Here is a 21,051-nt window from a genome sequence, read left to right as displayed (position 1 = left end):
CATTTGAATAGAGTGTATCTGTAATTGAGCTCGTTCTATTGAAATAATATATCAATATTCAAGCGTTTGCTTTAAATTTTTAAAATTGAAGCACATTCATACGCTTTTGTATAGGTTTTTTACTGTTACAGTTAGTTTCTTTAATCAACTCAGAAGTGTTTTTATAAGTATTATTTACCGCTATCTGCTCCCAGAAATAAAACTCACTTTTGACGATTTAACAATCCTTGACTTTTCCGTCGTTAAGAATTATATCCTCCCGAAATCACGTGATTTGTGACAAAACGTGAACTCATATATATATATATATATATATATATATATATATATATATATAACGAAAACGTTTCCTCAGCGAAAAACCTCATCGTAGTTCATTGTGGGAGGCTGTTACCTATAATGAAGACTTGACGAGAAACTTTAGTAACGAAATATTTCTTTACTTTCGACAGAAGTGGCGACATTTCGTCACTTTGTAACTTTGACGAAATGTTGAATCGGAGCCTATACCAGGAAATGGTTGCGTCAAAAAAAATTTCATGAAATTCGAGTATCCTTTTTTTCACAGTGTAGCTAGTTTGACATAATTGGTTTAGTTAGTTTGAAATTTTTCTTTAACTTCTACTCAACAATTCATTCCATTCGTTTCCTACATTATTCTTCTCATACTTTTAATTGGAAATTAGCGTTTTCATAAAAAGACGTTTCATTTTACTTACAAGAAACACCCTACGTAAATTCCTCAAAAATCTGACCTTAGATTCAGATCACGTCGAAACTTGACTGGAGGAAAATCAAAAACGTTGGATAAAAAGGAGTTTTAAATGTATTTGTTTACGTAAAAGACAGTTTTTGAAAATTAAGCTGATTTATCAAACAGAAGTTTGCTTTAAATTGCAGAAAGTAAACTAGATAATAAATTACTCTCATGTTTACATAAAATCAACAGCGCTGTTTTCCTAATCCTAATGTACCGAGTATTTGAATTATGATAAGTATAGTTTTCAGCAAGCTAAAAGTGAAATAAAATTCCATAACTATTCACTAAAAAGAAATTTTTCAAGGAAAAGAAACATAACTTCGTTTCTTTATCTATTGTTTACTATAACAACCACTTTTCACTTTAAAAATTCATCGCTGAATGCTATTCATCGCTTTTAACATCCAAATTTCAGTTAGTTTTGAAAACAATATTTTAAAAAAAGAGCCTTATCAATCACCATATAATCACACAATGATTATAGCCTTCTTTAACTGACACATATTTTATTTAAGATCTAAATCTGGGCGTTTTCGTGAATTATTGCAAGATGAAGGTCAGCTTTACTTTGATTCAATCAATAAAAACAATTGGTTTTCTTTTTTAAATATTTCTGCAGATAATAATTTTTTGATATTGTTAATTCGAGCATTTATATTTCAATAAATTGTTTACAAATGCTATTTTTTATATTTTAAGTATGTGTTTCGTCGAGGACATTGGCTATTGAAAAAAAAAATCCGCTACTCAAATCACATCGAAATTAGTTTCATTGGCCTATAACAATCGTTTTATGGAATGTGTAGAACTTTCTTTTTAATACTATTGAAATGAATAATGAAAAATTAAGCATAACAAATTTACCTTTCAATAAACTTATTATTTAAAATGAATTTTTCAATTTTTTTGAAACTATGACGCATGACTTAGATCACTTTCGAAAATTGTCTATGGTTCAACTTACAACAAGATCTGTTGTATTGGCACATGTTTGCACACCCACGTTAAAAATACTAAACACATAGTAAATCATCTCTATACTTTGGAAGCAATTGCGTAAAATCATCTCAGTACTTCGGAAGCAATTGCGTAAAGTCATCTCAATACTTTAGAAGCAATTGCTTAAAATCAAATCAATATTTTGGAAGCAATTGCTCAAGGTCAATTATCCCTTAAAGAAGAATCGTGCGATGTGTCAAGGAATAAGAGTACTCGCCTCCCATTGATGGCTGACTGGTCGATACGAATTCCGCACCCGACTCGCATCATCCACAATGCTGACACAAAATATCCTCAGTGGTAAACTATTCACAGGTTAGAGTACCCTTGTCATCAGGCTAACCTCCGGATGTTTTCATAGTTTTCCTCTCCCTGCAACGCAAATGCGGGTTAGTTCCATCAAAAAGTGCTCCACGAAGGCAAATGTGTTCCATTACTTGATCCAGGAGTTCCCTTGTCTTCTGTATTGGGTTCAAAATTACAAGGCTGCAAGTTTACCATTGCTAAAAGTAAACTCAAAATTGGGTCTGCAGTTCAATGACGGTTATAATTATATCCCTTAAAGAAGAAAAACTGTTTGATACGAAGTTTCTAAATCTGCCAGTTTTCAAAGTTTTTTTAATTTCCAAGTAACCTCTGGAAAATATTAACCCATATGTGAAATTTTATTATTACTATTATTTTCCTGACTGTTGTTGTATTACTATTATTGTCTGTTATTATTATTATTATCTTCTTGATAGACATCAATAAGCCTGAAATTGCCAATTATTTCACATCCACGTGGAATATAAGACACAATAAAAATATCTCAATATTGAAGGAATAATCGCTTTAATGTCCACGAACAATTAAGAAGATACTTGATTCAAAGTTTATAACTCGACATTCTGTTTTTAAAGAATTATGTTCAATCAAATGTTTACTGAGAACATTATTAGCTATATTCTGAACATTTGTGACCATAAAAGCCGTAGATTAGTCTGAAATAGCCGGGACAAAAGAGTGATCAAAATTTCGTGAGTAATCTTTGCACACTCCAAAACAAGTGATCCTCAACAACAACAAAAAAGAAGACAACAATGGGCATTCTGATGGCGCATCAGAGGCAAAGTTCGTTTTGTATCCAAACAAGAAAGAAAGGTTGGAATAAGGCGTCGTGAGGGGGCGTGTCTGTTGGCTACTGGGAACATCGTGAGCTGCTTCTTCGGAAGCTGGGATGGAGGAAGGTTGCGTCGTGAGGATGAGGATTCACGATTCACTGATGGAAAAAAAGGATAACTCCGGATCAGGGGAGAGTGGTTTAAGATAGAATGGAAAGATTTAGGTTTAAATCACAAAGCTGTTGGTTGTTTGGATGTGGTAAGTTGTAATTTTAAAATGGAAGATTACGGATGTCAGATGATTTTTCGGAGATTCAATAATTGTTAAGCATTCGCTGTTTTGAAATAGTACGAAGGTACAACTCTTTTTTTTTCCTTAAAAGAAAAATAGAACGAACGTGCTCTATCAATTCTGGAGAAATGAAAAGATAAAGATCAATAGAGATGAATAACTGATTTCGCCTTTTATTCCAAGAAGAAAAAAAAGGTGGTAAAAAAATATTCTTGATTCTTCTTAAAGGATGATTGATTGCAAATCAAATTGTACTGGTCTCATCTTCTCTTTAAAATAAAGGGCGCTTTTTCAATGGTTGTATTTTTAGATTAAACTCATCCCTGATTGTTTATATATAGCTTTTTTGACTTTCTTCAAGATAAAACCACTTAGGCTCAGAGGATAGATCGCTTTCTTCCCAATGATATGCAATACCCAGGTTCGAACCCCAGCAATGGCTAGTAGATTAATCATAGTGCTAACGTGAAATATCCTCAGTAGTAGATGGATCGTGGATCAGAATCTCATTGTCAGAAGGCCAAACGAATTAGGTTTGCGTGGTCTTCCTCTTTATGTTATGCAAATACTGGATATTTTCAGTAAATTGTCCTCCTTAGGAGCTAGATGTTTCATTTGTGTTATGAGTAGGGTTCAAAAACAAATCTACGGAGTTAATCATAAATAACCATAAACACAAGAATGGGTCAGCAGTTCAATCCTGGTTATGAAATAAAAACAACTCTTTTCTGAATTTCCACTAGATAAAAACAAAATCAACACAAACACTTTATTGCTGTCATGGATATCAAGGTGTTAATAACTAAAAACGCTGTTTTGGGTTTGGGTAAGTTTAAAAATGTGGCTTTTCATGACTAGTGATAATTTTAAAAAAGATTCACTTGTACAATACATGCAAAATGGAATTATATATTTTGTACTTTTCAATCATGCTAAATGTTTATATGTTTGAATGCATAAAAAAAACATTGAAATACTAACATTCAAAAAGAAAAAAAAAACTAAATTATGTCATTGTTATACATTATTTCTAAACTTAATGTATTAAAAAATATTCACTTTAGAAACATAAGTCCCGCAGTGGACTGATCGTTAAGACACGGTTCCCAGCAGATCACCGAAGTCAAGCATCACTGACTACGGTCAATGTGCGGGTGGGTGACCACTTGGATCAGTCTGCGTAGGGACCGAGGGTGTGCGGTATTGGTCCTCGTTAAACTGTGCTACCGTAAAGTGCTCGACTTCGCGCGCAGGTCGTCGGGCTACCGAAGCGGGGGTGCCATCCCCTCCGCAGAGGATCAAAATTGTGATGGCATGTCTTCGGATCATCCTCCGGGATGTTTCCCAGACTGTCGCCAATAGCCCATTGTGCAGCTCTAGTGCGACGTAAATTAACAACAATCATCCTTAGAAACATAAAACAAAAAAATCATAACATTTAAATGAAATAAATACTTATTAGTTATTTAGATTTGTTTTTTATCCTTTCTAAATTGGCCAAAGAAATTTTAAACATAAGCGTTGCTATTGGTGCTACATACTGTCATACCAATTTTTGGTGACTGCCTCATTCGAAAAATAGCGTGAAGATGAAGCTATTTAAATATTTTCTGTTAATCTCAAACATTACTTTAGAAATAATAAAAAGAAAAACAAAGCAAAGATTTAATTTCTATTATTATCCAGTCCCTGAACTACAAGTAATGGAAGAACGGCAAAGCACGGAGGCGTAGATGAGCACAGACTTCACGCGCTTCGTCTTCACTTTTCTCTTTGATTTTGTTTTGCCACCCGTTCAGAAGTCTCTGTTACTCCCCCCCCCCCTCTCACGTTCTTAACCCCTTTTGTTCTTCTTCAGGAACAAAAAAGAAAAGAAGATTACTCCACAAAACAAAACAAGATAGAAAGAGAGACTATCAAATAATTACAAATTAGTCTTGCATCGCTCCGCACGATGTGTGGATTTCAAAACTTGAGGTCGTGCGATGTTTGGCGGTTTGTATTGAATTTGAGCAGATTCCGTTTAAAAATAGATTATTCTGCACTTTGTACTTTTTAGCTCTACTTTATGCAACGTATTTCTTTCGTTTGTTTTAAGGGATGTGTGAAATCAAGAGTAAAAGAATCAGAAAACTAAAATAATAAGAAAAATTAATGGAATTATGATTGATTAGACTATTTTCTAAAGTTTTGATACTTTAGTGCCTTCGTTTGACGATTCAGGTTGTCTTCATTAGATAAACCTTCCTTAGGTTTGCTTTCGTTCGTTAAAAGGCGAATTCAAGAAAAGTTTTATTTTCTTTAGGTTTGTCTTAGTCAAATCAACTTCCTAAGGTGAATACACAACCTAAGAAAATGAATTGGTCGAAATTCGATTTTGTCAGACTATATCTATTAGACTTTTCGCAAAATAGTTAACAATTCGGTTCCTTCTTTAGACTCTTTAGGTTGCCTTCATTAAATTAACCTTCGTTAGGTTTGCTTTCTTTAGTTAAAAAACAGGTTTAGAAAGATTTGTAGTTCTTCAGATTTGCCTTAGGTTTGCATGTTGTTGTTTCTAATGCCATTTGCCAATAACAGCAAGCCCTCAGTGGTGCCATCAATAGCCAAGAATATGACTTCAGTCAAGAACACGTCACAGCCCGTTCATAGGGGGACCTATTCATACATCCATTCATTCATCCACAGATCGTAATTTTGGCCTAAATCAGAACGCGATCAATCTTCGATTCAGTACCCCAGAGGTATTGATTTGTTATGGGACATAGAGAACTTTGCGACCCGACAGATTTTAACGTGCATCAGTCACCATTTACTACACGGGGAGTTCTAAGCAGACCTTACGACCTCCTGAACATGGGCTCAGTGCTCTACCAGCCTCACTATCCCTGCCAGATTTCATGTAATTGAACCAAATATTGAATTGAACCAAATATTGAATTTTTAATTTATTTACTACCCTTTTATATATTTTTAACAATTGAAACAGGTCACATCGTTTCTATATAGTTCAGCTGAATTGATTATTTTTTACAAATAATAATGAGCAATAATAATTATTACTTATTTAAAAAAATAATAATATAATAATAATAAGTAATAAGCTGATCAGACTGTGTAGTGGTCAGAAAGCTGACCTTACATCAAAAATTCGAATCCCGGACAAGGCATGGTCGTTCTTTCAATCTCTGCATTATCTTGTGAGACCAACTTTGGTCTACCTAATGCGTTGCTCTTGAAAGAGTGACCAACAAATCTACCCTACTGATAACTGGATGACGAATGTCAATCGGGTGGGCATTGGAGGAAGAAGAAAAAAGTTATAGTTTTTAAAAAAATCAAAAAGATTTTAAATTTTTCTTCTTTTTTTGAAAGAAATGTGTTTTTTCAAGATTAAATGACAAAATTAATTAGTAACGTGTTTAAAAAATTTTTTTAATTAACTTTAATTAATTAATGCTTTTTGAAGAAATTATTTCAACTTATTTTGGAATCAAATGGTACAAAAAGCAAAACATTTACCCCACACTATTTTCTTTATAAAAAAAAATTATAATGATGTTCATCTAATTTTGAAAAAAAGTGAAGAAAGATGGATATTAATATACATAATAATTATGTAAATGAATCAGGGAGGAGACAAGATCTACTTTATATTACGAAATAGATTTACTTGTTGCTGTTATTTCGCATCATATGTTTTAAAGAAAGCATGCAGTTAAATATCTTCCGAATAATTGCCTAATCCTAATAGGCAAAAGTATTTCTCACAAATGTTGTAGTAGTATGATAAATGCAGTAATCGGTCTACATTAGAATTTTAGCATCTATACGTCACATGACCTGAAGAATGCTATCCCCTGTTGTTTTCCAAATTACCACTTAAATAGAGAAAAAGCTTTTAACCCTTTTCACCTATAACACACCTTAGTATATTAAGAAGAAGATTTTGGGGGGTTGGCCCATTAAAGGGGTCAAACACTTCCTGGCATATTTAAGTCTACTAGCTCGTACTCTTTTTAGAGACCCGTGCCTAAAATTCAGGGAATTTTTTTTTTAAAACTACCCTCTGCTGTGTTCGTGTTATACTTGTAAATAATTCTTAGTAAGCTTATAACTATGTAAATATACTAAGAGTTTTTCGTGTACGACCGAAATCAAGAGAATGCCGACTTTCACCGGTGAATGTCAGCAATCACTTAGTCGCTTTGGGAAATGTCCGAAATATTTGTTATATCTGATTTTATATGAATTTATTCGTCGTTATTATTATATTTATTCAATATTTTATTATCTGCTTAGGATAGATTTGGAGAAACATCAGTGTTCGGAGTACCGGTTAACCCCTTGACGAAGACGTCTGGGAGACGTCATTTGTTCCTTATTTCAAAACAATAATTGACGTGTCTCAGGCGTCTTCAACACAGAGATGACAACTTGCTCCGGACAGCAAATAAATATTTCAAAGTGGCAGTTTATCAATTGTGATTCTTGGTTTAATAAATTCAATTTAGTAGATTTTTATCCACCACTATTTCTAGATAATTTGTAGGCTTATATAATTCACAACTTTATAGTAGTTATGTCATATATTACCTTTTAAAAAGCAAGCAAAAATAGTCAAATATTTGAAAAATTTAGTTTGTAGTTATTTACAGTTTTCTTTTATTATTTTGGCGTGTCCGGAGCAGTTGGCATTTCTGTCAACATTCCGTTGCGAGTTGTTGTTTACAGTGCAATCAAAGAACATTTCTATATCAAGAAATTAATAATTCCGCACAGTTTAAAGTTTTACTGTTTAATGATATGTCAAGGGGTTAAATAGAAACTGGGCACTGGACCTTAAAAAAAATTGATGTAGGGTATACCGGGCAGTGGCACTTAACTAGATTTAGTATAAATTTCGAACATTTACTACAACGACTATGCGATTGTCAACATTCAGCTGTGGAAGTCAACAACCAACAATTTCGGTCATTCAGAAGAAACTAATAGTAAATATATTTACTATTAGTTTCTCAAAGAATGTACAAGAAAATATTTTGTAACAATACTAAATGCTTACTGGTAAGCATACAAGGAAAGCATCTGTAATAGTATTAACAGGTTCTTATTCTAATTAAAATTAATGCAATAGGGTATGAAAAACTTGCTTGAGTCAGTTTTTCAGAGCAAAACATTTAAAAATTATAAAGTTGCAAATTGAATCCTAGTAGCTGACTAAAGAACCGGCGTTTATATGCACGATAAATCTGTAGGGGAGAGTGGGGTCAATTGTAACATTTTTTACTTAACTATTTTTAACTGACAAAAATTCCAATATATTATTAGTATTAATTAACAGACGAGTAAAGTAGAATATCCTCTACTAGAAAAAAAAATAAATTCCTTATTTTAAATGTTATTATATCAGTTATTAACAATTTTTGACAGTCGTGCACTTGTTACAATTGTCCCCACTTACGGGGTCAATTGTAACAGTTCATAAATTCGACTAAAACATAGTTAATTATACATATTATCACAGTTGTGATATATTTTTTTATTGATCAAAATAGTAATGATATTTTAGGAGTCAAAATAATGATGAGCAGAGACCTAAAGGGTTAAACTTTAAGGGGTTAAAAATTTTAATTTATGCTGCGAAAGGTGACAAATGAAATAATGCACATGCAACATAATATAAATGATATAGGAAACTATTGGTGGTTCTTAAAGAGTTAAGTAATGGTTGTAAACATAAAATTATTTATTTTCAGCTGTTACAATCGTCCCTTTACTTATTGTTACAATTGTCCCCAAGACGCCATTTCAGCTTCATTTGTTAAAAACAATGCTAATTAATTAGCAAAACTAATCTTTTTTTTTATTGAAATGTTAATTAAAGTGTCCACTTACATATTCGGTTACTAATTTTTATTTGTTTAAACAAAATTACTTTGTTGCAATATAATATTCTAATACCAAAAAAAGTACTTACGTAGCGTGAAAATATCTTTTGTGATGTAACTCTTTCAAAAGTACATAAAAATGGTTGCCAGCAGGGGTGTACATGTAGATTTATTAAATACACCTTGTTCGCCACCTAGGAACCAAATTTAGAACCCGACACTCGAAATATTTGCTCTGTTACAATCGTACCCTGTTACAATTGACCCCACTCTCCCCTACACATTAAATCTGTTGGTTGTGATGCGAAAATTTGAAGAGAAGAGTACCAGTTCAAGTGTTGCTACGTCGTCTAACTAGGGTGAATATGACGCAATCTTATTACCATGGCTGTTGAAATATAGAATCTGGAAAAGGGCCTAGGTGCTTGGAAGTGGTTGGGCGAAGTACGAAATTATTAGGAAGAATATTTTTAAAAAAAGCCGAAAGAAATCACAAAATTGATTACGTTAGAACAAAACATCCTTCGGAGCCGTGGTGGTTCAGGGAGTAGAGCCCTTGCCTCCCAAGAAGGTGACCCGGGTTCGAATCCCAGCGAATATGAATGCGATACGAATTCCGCACTCGGCTCGTACTGACCACAGTACTAACGTAAAAATATGCTCAGTGGTAGAAGGATCATGGGTCAGAAGCCCTTTGACGTTAGGCTAACCTTGGGAGATTATTATGGTTTTCCTCTCCATGAAACACAAATGCGAGTTAGTTCTATGAAAAAGTTCGCCAGGAAAGCAAATTTCTCCCAATACTTGATTCAGGAGTTCCCTTGTCTTCTGAATTGGGTTCAAAATTACAAGGCTACGGAGCTGATAACTGGTAGTCGTAAACTCAAAATTGGGCCAGCTGTTCAACAAAGGTTATATAAGAAATAAGTTTTTGAAATGACGAATTTTACGAATGTTCTAAAACATGTCAAGACATGCGAAATATGACATGCAAATATTGAAATGTTTAAAAAAGCAGCAGCAATTTAGTTGCCAACCCAATACTCCATTCTAGATTCCTTTTAATCTTCCAATTCAGGTTTCGATCAAGAAAATATCATTTTTATTACTGTAATCTTCCAACAAACGACAGCAATTTAGGTATACAAAATGTATCTACATTGCGATTGTCAAACGGGGTGGTGCGTTTGAGAAAAACGAAAGCGAAATCGTGTCCCAATTTTCTGTTCAACAATAGTCCAGTTCAAGGAGTTAACCTCGAAACATCACACAAGACTGCTTCCATAATGAGATCTTCAGTTGACCACAACCCCCCATTGTTTAAGAGAAGGGAATTTGTTTGTTTTCGGGGGTGGCCTAGCCTTCACTGCGGTGACCCATATAGTCCGTCCCCCACAAATGGTCCATCTTGGTTGATGATAGTCGTGATTCGCGTGCACCACTATTAAATGGCCAACGTGAGGAGATGGTCGCGATAGTTGAACTTTCTATATGTAAAAGGGTTAGAAGGCTCAGCTTTGCGCGTGCCATTAGAAAAGTGAAAGTTGTGGTTAAGGCTGTTAAAATCTATGGGTAAACGTGGTTTCTTTTTAATGGAGTTTCGTTATTCCATTTATGGGGAGACAGGCTATTAGGAAAAACAATTCCACGATTTTCAAAATTAAATTTCCTAATCTTCGTGTTTTTCTTCTTCTTTTATTTAAAAAAAAAATTCTATGAAATATTCGGGAGTTGTTGTTGTTGTTTTTTTCTGATATAGTGCAGATAAATGTTTAAGTTGCTATGATTCAGTTAGGTTTTGTAAGCTTGAAAGATATTTAAATTTTGTATCATCGTGAACTTTAGAAAGATAAATCAATAAATAATAATAATTCCGTTTAGATGCTGTAAGAATCAAGATTTATTTCTGGGTATAAAAAATGGTATTAACTAATTGAGTTGAGTATCTATGATACCGTGAATGACCAACATCAAGAGAATGTCGACTTTCACCGGTGAATGTCAACAATCACATTGTCGCTTCGGTGAATGTCCGAAATATTTGTTATATACAATTTGATATTAATTTATTCTTTGATATTTTTATATTCATTCAATATTTTAATATATTAGGAGGATATATTAGGAGAAACATCAGTGTTCGGAGAACCGGTTAAATGCATACCGGGTAGTATGCTTAACTAAAAAAAACATCAGTGTAGGGTATATCGGGCAAATATATACCGGACAGTGGCTCTTAACTATATCTATTATATTTTTCGAACATTTACCAAAGCGACTATGTGATTGTCAACACTCACCAGCTGAAGTCAACAACCACCAATTTTGGTCATTCACAGTAACGTGTCCATTGAGTATTCACTAATTGAGTAGCTATATAAAGTAGTAACTCTTTGAGTTGTTTAACTGATTATTAACTTACTGAATAACTACATGAAGTATTAGATAATTAAGCACTACAATGATCCTAAATTAAGTAACTAGTTCTGTGATTAATATCAACACTGAGCATTGACTAATTGAGTTGTTGTACAGATGATTAGCTCATGAAGCAGCTAGATTGAGTAACAACTCATTGAGTAGCTATGTAGACTCATTAAGTTGCAACACAGGAGTAACTACATTGAGTTGCTGTTCATTTACATCACACTGGAGCTACACATTGGGCTATTGGTGACTGTCTGGGAAACATCCCTGAGGATGATCCGAAGACATACCATCACAATTTTGATCCTCTGCAAAGGGGATGGCACCCCCACTTCGGTAGCCCGACGACCAGCAAGCGAAGTCGAGCACTTTTCTGTAGAACAGTTTAATGAGAACCAATACCGCACACCCTCGATCCTTACGCAGACTGATCTAAGTGGTCAACCACCCGCATACTGACCACAGCCAGTGATGCTTGATTTCGGTGATCTGCTGGAAACCGTGTCTTAACGATCAATCCACTGCGGGATAGCTACATTGAGCATTACATATTTCTAATGCTACTTTGAGTAGCAAATAATTAAGTAGCTATTTATATTGATCATTAACTATTTGAGTAGCTACAATGAGTACATTAATTGAATAAGTAGCTGCATTATGTTATAATCCATTGAATTACCAAACATGAATATCATCTCAATAAGCTTAATTTAGTATTCATTAATGTAGTGGTTACCCACTAACTAATATGGAATTACCATATGGAATATAATTCATTCAATGGGTAGGATTATTTTAATTCATTGAGTAAAGGCGTTGAATCTTCGAATGTACAATCTCGTAAAGCTAATCCAGCAAAGCAAATATAATAACTACATATTGTTTATCAAAGTGAATTTAAAAGTCTATATCACCAAAGTTTATTCGTCTCGTCTGGTTCAATTCCGGATATAAAATAAAAACTGATTGTTAAAAATTCGTCATAAGTATTTTTATCTTAATAATTAATCCTTGCTATTATCTGACATTTATGAACTATAATTTAAAAAAATATTAATACCTTAGCTTATAAAGACGTTTTTATGTCTTTGTTTTGAAAACGAAAAACGAAAGCATAAAATAAAAAGTTAAAATATACTTAGAATAAAACTATTATATTCAATTAACCAAATGTTATACATATCGATAAATAACATTTTTATTGGTCGAATTTCGTGTAATTAGTAATGAAATACTGTTCCTTTATAATTTTATTGTTTATAGAATGCATCAATTGCATTAAAACAATTATTTTATTTTCCATACTAAATAGCATTAAAAAAAACATTTTATTTAAAATCGAACCTTCTTAGTTCATCATTATCTTTGTTTATAAATTTGTACTGAAGGAAGAAAACAAGAATATTACGTAATTGGCATGTTTAGGTCAAAGAAAAAAAACTAATTGTGTAAATTGTGAATAATTAAGTAATAGTTTATTTAGAATTTTTACAAAATGTTTTATATGAGCCGCGATGGCTCAGGGGATAGAGCGTTTGCCTTCCAATGAGGTGAACTGGGTTCGAATCCAGCGATGACTGGTTGATACAAATCAGCATCCGGCTTGCACCGACCACAGTGCTGACCTGAAATATCCTCAGTAATAGAAGGATCATGGGTTAGAGTTCCTTTGTCGTCAGGCTAACCGTGGGAGGTTCTCGTCGTCTTCCTAAATTGGGTCGGCTGCTCAACGACGGAGTATTTGCCTCCCAATGAGATGACCTGGGTTCGAATCACAGCCATGACTGGCCGATACGAATTCCGCCCCCGGCTGGCACTGACCACAGTGCTGAGGTAAAATAATCCTCAGTTATAGACGAATGTTGTCCCCTTGCCGTCAGGTTAACCATGGGAGGTTTTCCTCTCCATCTAATCCAAATGCGGGTTAGTTCCATCAAAACGTTCTCCACGAAGACAAATTTCTCCCAATACTTGATCTAGGAGTTTCTTTGTTTTCTGGAATGGGTTCAAAATTACAGGGCTACGGAACTCAAAATTCGGTCAGCTGTTCAACGACGGTTATAAAATAAAATGTTTTACATTAATACAGATATATTAAGATAAACTTTGTGTATTTAATTCGCAGAATGCGAAATTATGACAGAGTTTTCTAGATTCGAATTTTTGTTTTTGATGTACAAAATTGTGATAAAAATCGAAGATAATTGTTTTTGAATTTTGCCTTTTTTCTTTCTGTGCAATCGTTCTTTCACGTTTCACTGTAGTTAATTCCGAATAAAGAAATTTGAGTTTTAAACTCTCATTCAATTCGTACTAAAACAACAATCTACGAAGTATTTAATCGAACTAAATTAGCAACTTCGCTCACAAAGTATTATTTATTCCTATTAAATCAACAGCTTTGTAACTAACTTGATTTCAATATCACGTACCCTATCAAAATGGAAACACTGGATCCTCATTTTTTCATTTGATGGCACCTCAAGCGGTCTCATTCTAAAGACTATAACCAGAATATACTATATATCGCTTTTATAACTATAACAACAGCCGTACGAAAAGGAAAAGAGAGAGCGTGTGGATTTCAGTAAAATTTGTTGAATTTATATTATTAAATATTTAAAACAATAACAATCTTTAAATAAAAATTCCGAAAAAAACTCATTTTATTTGTTTATTTATTTTTGAACTTTTACCTTGTTCATTGTTAGACCCAAATATTCTGTTTGTTAAAATATGTAAAATTATTTAGATAAAAATATGTAAGAATATTTTCTAAAAACAGAACCTAGAGTTTTGCACTTTGCTGGAAATATGGTATGCTTATTTTGCTAAATTTATTATATAATTTATTACTAATGACAACCTTTTTTTTTTCAGATCATATATTCTACTACATTTTTTGTAAAATAATACTTAAACATGAACATATTTAAATTTAATTTTCGAACTTATGAGTTATCTCTCGTATCATTATCATTATTTATCATCTGTTACCATTATAACTCGTTATCTATTATCATTAATTATCATGAATGATTATTAATCATTTTAATTTAATATTGAATCATATTTCCATTTAAATAAACCATTTTTCTATTTCTTATTTTATAGGAAGTGGTGCCTTTTTTTTAATTTTGAAACAATAATACAAATAAATAAATAAAATCATAAATATTCCTGAAAAAGATGAGAAAATTATAAGACACCAAACGGAACATTCAAAAGCTGAATATTGACCTAGATTAGAATAAGATTAAATAATATTTATTTTTTTCCCCTATCAGTTCCGTAGATGAGAATTATTAGTTTAAATCTCAGACTTATACCTTAAGGTGGTTTTGTTTTTGGAAGAATATCTACATAAAACGTTGATATTAAATAGGCGTTGGTATCTCAATTCGGTCAGACGGCCAAAAAGCGAAAGTGACCAGGTCAAGTTGCCGGGAAAATTGTGGGTTTTACCGTGGTCACGTGTGTGTTAACACTTCGATAATTCCATATCATCTTTGATATCGTCTGCAGTAATCTCTGAAATTAGAAAAAAATGAGTTCAAGCGATATGGAGTAGAGTTGAGTTGTACTCTTTTGTATCCTTGGTGGAGAAAATTAGAAAACGTCTTGATAATAGTTAATGTTCATTATTTAGATCAAGTTATTTAGTCAGATCTTTTAGAATTAATGTTTATCACTCGTTATTTATTTTTATGATTGAGCAGTTTGTTCAGGCTTATAAGTTGTGATATAGTTAATTTTTTGTGAACAAAAGAATTAAAGTAGTTTGAACAGAATTTAGTTAAAATAATATGTCTGCATTGTAATATTTCTTTTCCTCTATTAGTTGCTGAAATATAATCTTTTATAATTTAAAAAAAAGTGAAAAAAATCGTTTTTTACTGTTTAAAATTTTGGTTTTGTTGCTTTTAATAAGAATACATAATCACCCCTTAATTAGTCTATTAAAAAAACAAATTTCCTAAGTTAAGAAATTACAGGAAAAACTTAAATGCTTATAAAGACATTTTTTTTTTCGAATTTTATGAAAATTGTGGCTTTACGATTGTCACGTATGTATCGTCTTGATAATCTCAAGAAATAGAAAAAGGAATTCAAATGATATTAAGTCGATACGAGTTGTAATATTTGTATCCTTAAAAACTCTTTAAAAATTGGAAAGCCGTCTGATAATAAAGTTTATTATATAAAATAAAGTCATTTATTTCAGATCTTTTTGTAATTATTTTTTATTATTTTTAAAATGAGGCAATTTGTCAAGGTTTTTTTAAATTGTGCTACAGTAGTTAATTTTAAGTGAACAAAAGAATTAGAGTAATTTGAACAGAATCCAATTAACTACTTTATCTGCTACTACTTTTTTAAAAAGATTTTTAAGCGAAAAGGGTTAGTTGAAGTTTAATTTTAATAATTCTAAATAAATGGAAATAATTTTTAACTTTTTAAGTACTACAAACTTTTGCTTTCAAAAAATATAAACAACTTAAATTAGTCCATTAAAGCAGATAATGATTCTGTAAATTATAATATTCTTTATAAAATTCTGTTTCTAAAGTAAATTATAATTTATTCCATAAGTAATATTATTGCGTATAATTTCACTTTAGTATGAACAATTTTTATTTTGTTTTTAATTGTTACCGGTTTCAATTTTCAATTTTTTTTAATGAAAGTGTTGAATTTTTCTATTGAAACAGCTCGTGATCCTGTAAGTTGTTATATCTTGTTGTTGAAAAGAAAAAAAAACTTGAAGAAACATGCTTTTTTCATGCAATTGCACGGAAGCCTAAACTACACGGATTTACTTTTTGATGAAGAGGTTTAAGGTCTATTAAAAGTAATGTAAAAACTTTCTTTTGACTGAATAAAAAAAATTAAGTACAAAAAAAAACTAAAGTTTTTTTTCTTTTCCTAAATAATTTCCAAAGTTCAAGTTACTGCTTTAAAATTAAATACCTTACTCTTTAAAACTGCTCTAAAAACATCAACGTAAAAAAAAAAGTTTAGTACTAAAGCTATTTATTTTAAGTATTAGAGCACATCATAACAAAGAGCATAATAATTAAGAAAGTACTAATTAAAAAAAAAGAAGGCGAAAGACCAATTTTCAGGAAATCTTTAAAAGGAAAAAAAAGTTTCGAATTGAAAACACATCCAAACGATTCTCAATTGCTTTAATGGAGAACTTCTCTTTAGAAATTGTTCTTTTCTATTCGATGGAACAAAATCCTAAACGTTTTCTCTACAAAAAGGCGTGAAGTTTAAGCATCAATGTGTACTTACTAAAAGACTTCACGGTTTTATTTCGAACATAGAACTGAATATAGAATTAAAAACAGAAAAAAAATTAGGTTAAGTAATGTATTGAATGCATTTAAAGTAAAGCTTTGAAATCGCTCTGAAAATCTATAGGAAATTCAGGGATGCCTAAATGCAGGAATTTACTCAATAGTTTTACTTTAAAGCGTTTCTTTGTACAGATTTGACTTATTTCACGTTTTAGTGAAGGTATAGTTGTATGGGTATATTGTAAGGATTGCTGGGAAATAAATAAGAAGCATTGTAATATTGTTTATTATTTGTGTTTTTAAAAAAGTTCCTTTTATTTTTCTAAAAAATATGAAAAAAATTCGTCTAGCATTAAAAAAAAATTTCCAGTTTCATTTGGCAAAATACTTATTTGTTTTTACACCTAAACTTTCCCGTTAATTTTTTTTTAAATATATTTATCATCATGTGAATATTTATAGGAGGTAATCACTCTCAATTATCAGTTACTTTCGCAAATTACAGGTAATTATCTTATTTGTATTGTCAGAAAGTTAACCTTTTTTCGAAACTTCAAAAATAATTATTTTAATTATAAGAAATCTTTATTTTCACATTTGATTTTTTTTATTTCTTTATTTTTGTAAAAAGTGTTGCTTTATAATATGAATACAAGTTTTTAACAAAAGAACATAAACATCAATTATTAAATTATTTGTGTAGTTGCAAAATTTATAACCAATTTAGGTTGCTACAAAATTGATAAATTTAATTTTTTTTATTGAAATATAATCTTTTTCATTTTTATTTGTCAAAATTATTGTTTGTATTTATTTTAATTTCCTATTTTGCTATTTTATGCTATAGACATATTTATAAAGCTGTCTTATTTTTTATCTGCTCAATTACGAAGACTATATACCTAAAAAATGTAAAATTGGCTGTTCAAGTTGTAATCTTTAAGAAAAAATAAATTAATAAGTAACTCATGTCTCTGAATTGATCGTACAAAATGATACTTAGTCATTTACTATCATTTAAAACTGTGCACCAATATGCGAAGTTGCAATATAAATTATCATGCGTGGGTGGGTAGCCATCACGCAAAACATATAGAATACGTAAATAGATCCAAGCAATTTTATAACCACAGAGGGTTATTATTATCTTAGAGTTAACTCGCGTGATCTGTATTTTGATTTGCCAAATTTATAATAGCTAAAATTATTATTATTTATTTATTCATTAGTGAATTATCTCTCAAAAGAACTTCATGAATTTGTCAGTTACCGACTGATCTACAAAATATCGCTATAATCTTTTTCCAAGATGCGAAATTTCGTTCCTATGATTTTTTTTCCCACGATTTAAAAGAAGTTAAGCTGCTTAGTTAGCTACTAAGTTAAGCTACTGTAATGTATTAATAGTTATGTACTATTGTACTATATTAACTATCATTGTGCTATATTAAGTTTTATTAGCACAATTACTATTATTATTACATCAATATTATATTAGTACTATATTAAGCACTATTAGTATTACATTAGATATTATTGGTATTATAGCTCATAGTAGTATAACTCAGTAGCTAACTACTTAAACTGCTTATTGAGATACCACTTAATAACGCGATATCAGGGGTTCAGAGCGTATTTTATTCAACGTAAGATTATGCCCATCACAAATTGTGTCCATCGCATGGTTATTCCCTAATGTGATAATCTCTAAAGTGATATTTTGTACAATGCGCAATTATGTCCAGTGCTTAGTGATTTCCTAAATGTGAATATATTCAGCTTGGAATTGCATCGAAAACGAAATGCCGAAAGGTTGATTACATTCCATACATGTCAACGCATGATTATGCTACAGTGAATATATGATCAAACTCAAGCTCTTCACGTAGTTTTATCCAAGGCAAGATTATATCCCTCACATGTTAATTTCCAAAGTTTAATTATATCTTATGTATTATATGTTCAAGGAGAAAATATGTTTAGTTAGATATTATGTCTAAAGCTAGATTATATTAAAAGCGAAGTTATGTCTAATGCGAGATCAACTGTCATTGTCCCAGTCCTAAGGCGTTGAAAGTTATATCCTAAGCGAGATCATGTCAAAGGCAAGATAATGTCTAATGCGTGATTATACCTAATGCGAGATTATTTCAATATTAACAATTCGATATCAATATTCGATATCAATATTCGATATCAATATTCAATATCAATATTCAATATCAATATTCAATATCAATATTCAATATCAATATTCAATATCAACATTCAATATCAACATTCAATATCAATATTCAATATCAATATTCAATATCAATATTCAATATCAATATTCAATATCAATATTCAATATCAATATTCAATATCAATATTCAATATCAATATTCAATATCAATATTCAATATCAATATTCAATATCAATATTCAATATCAATATTCAATATCAATATTCAATATCAATATTCAATATCAATATTCAATATCAATATTCAATATCAATATTCAATATCAATATTCAATATCAATATTCAATATCAATATTCAATATCAATATTCAGTATCAATATTCAATATCAATATTCAATATCAATATTCAATATCAATATTCAATATCAATATTCAATATCAATATTCAATATCAATATTCAATATCAATATTCAATATCAATATTCAATATCAATATTCAATATCAATATTATAATAAAAAATTTCAAGATAAAAATTTTGATATCGAATGGAAAAGCTGATTGACACAGACCTGTTGCATCATGGGAAACAACACTTCCATTTCTGTGAGATGATGATTCGTGGGCCAGCAACAAGTTGTAAGAGGCTAAATGGAGCTCCTGACCAGCTTCGATGTCTCGGACAACTTCAAGGTAGATCTATCACAAGAACACACAATTTAAATTACTACTTGATACACTTATACATCGAAATGCACTACTTTTTTATAATAATTACTACTTGACACACTTGATACACTTCCAGGTAAAATAAAACTGCTAATCTATTAACAATGTTCAATTGAATTATTCCTTGATGAACTTGATACACTTCCACATAGAAATGAACTTTCAATCTTAAATAAATAATCCCAAAAAACTGAAGAGGTAGGATATTAAATGATTAAAAGCTTCATTCGCTTCAAAAATATATAAATAGGAAATAAAAGTAAACATGGTTTCAAGCCCATTTTACATTTCAAATCACATTTATTTCCTTGCATTCCCGTCTGGCAAGTCTTGAAAATTAGAGTTTGTTTTGGGGGGCTTGAAATATGGCATTTTCTATTTATATATTTCTGAAGCGAAAGAAGTTTTTAATCGAGTAAAACCTTTAATCTATTGAAAATATGCAACTCAATTGCTGTTTAATGAACTTAGATAGATCACACCAAATTAACTGTTACTTTAGTACTAATATACAATATTTAATTGCTATTTAATAAAATTGACACATTTCCAGGTAAAAATATACTTTTTAAGTTAGTAATAAAAAAAAATCAATTGAATGACAATTATATCCTAACATAAGAGCTTATAACATAAGAATCAATATATGGTAAGTGAATATGTTTTAATATTAAAAGAGTGTATAAATAAAATACATTAAAAAGTGGCATAAACATAAATATTGTAAATTTCTAGCATATGATTATGTTTAAAAAAAACAGCGCATTCATTTTCGGAAAAGGCATTATTAACTTTTTTTACTGCTTAAAGAATACATAAGAAAAATAATAATATAATTTTATTTTGAACCTCGCTAATACGCAATGCAAAATATTTTGAAGAAATAATGATTTTCGACAATATTTAAAACTTTTAAAAAAATTTACAGTATTCCGAAACAAAATAAATCTAAAATTGTATGAAAAAATAATAAATTAAGGAACATAAATAGAAAAATATAGGAAACAATCCTTGAGTTTTGCCGATGGTCTATTTAGTTTTCTAACCATCCAATGTACTGGAAAAAAATTAAATTAAGGAATATGGAATAACAAAGAGCATAGGACACAAGTCTTTTAGTTTTGAAGAGGGTTCATTTAGTTTTCTTATCTTAAAATTCCCTTTCAAAAAGAAAAATTAAGAATTATAACTATGGGTCATAAAATAACAACAAAAATATAGGAACCCGTCTTTTAGTTTTGCAATTGGTTTATTTTGTTTTCTAATCCTAAAATTCACTTTTAAAAGGGAAAATTAAGGATCATAAAATAGCAAGAAATATAGGAACCCTTTTTTTTCGTTCCGCAGTTGGTTTATTTTG

At 30.8% G+C, this 21,051-nt stretch overlaps 1 protein-coding gene across 2 annotated transcripts in view; it reads right to left on the bottom strand.

The window, feature by feature from the left end:
* Positions 1–21,051, bottom strand: part of LOC107436282 (histone-lysine N-methyltransferase MECOM) — a 238,393-nt gene that overhangs the window by 71,884 nt on the left and 145,458 nt on the right. For both annotated transcript variants that reach the window (XM_016047922.4, XM_016047923.4), the window contains exon 4: positions 19,535–19,661. In XM_016047922.4, coding sequence (XP_015903408.4) covers positions 19,535–19,661 — 127 coding nt within the window. The remainder of the gene's footprint in view (positions 1–19,534; positions 19,662–21,051) is intronic.

The sequence above is a fragment of the Parasteatoda tepidariorum genome, chromosome 7, assembly GCF_982258835.1.
Source record: "Parasteatoda tepidariorum strain Cologne lab strain chromosome 7, Ptep-v5.0, whole genome shotgun sequence".
NCBI lineage: Eukaryota > Metazoa > Arthropoda > Arachnida > Araneae > Theridiidae > Parasteatoda > Parasteatoda tepidariorum.
This window is presented reverse-complemented; position numbering and strand designations above follow the sequence as displayed.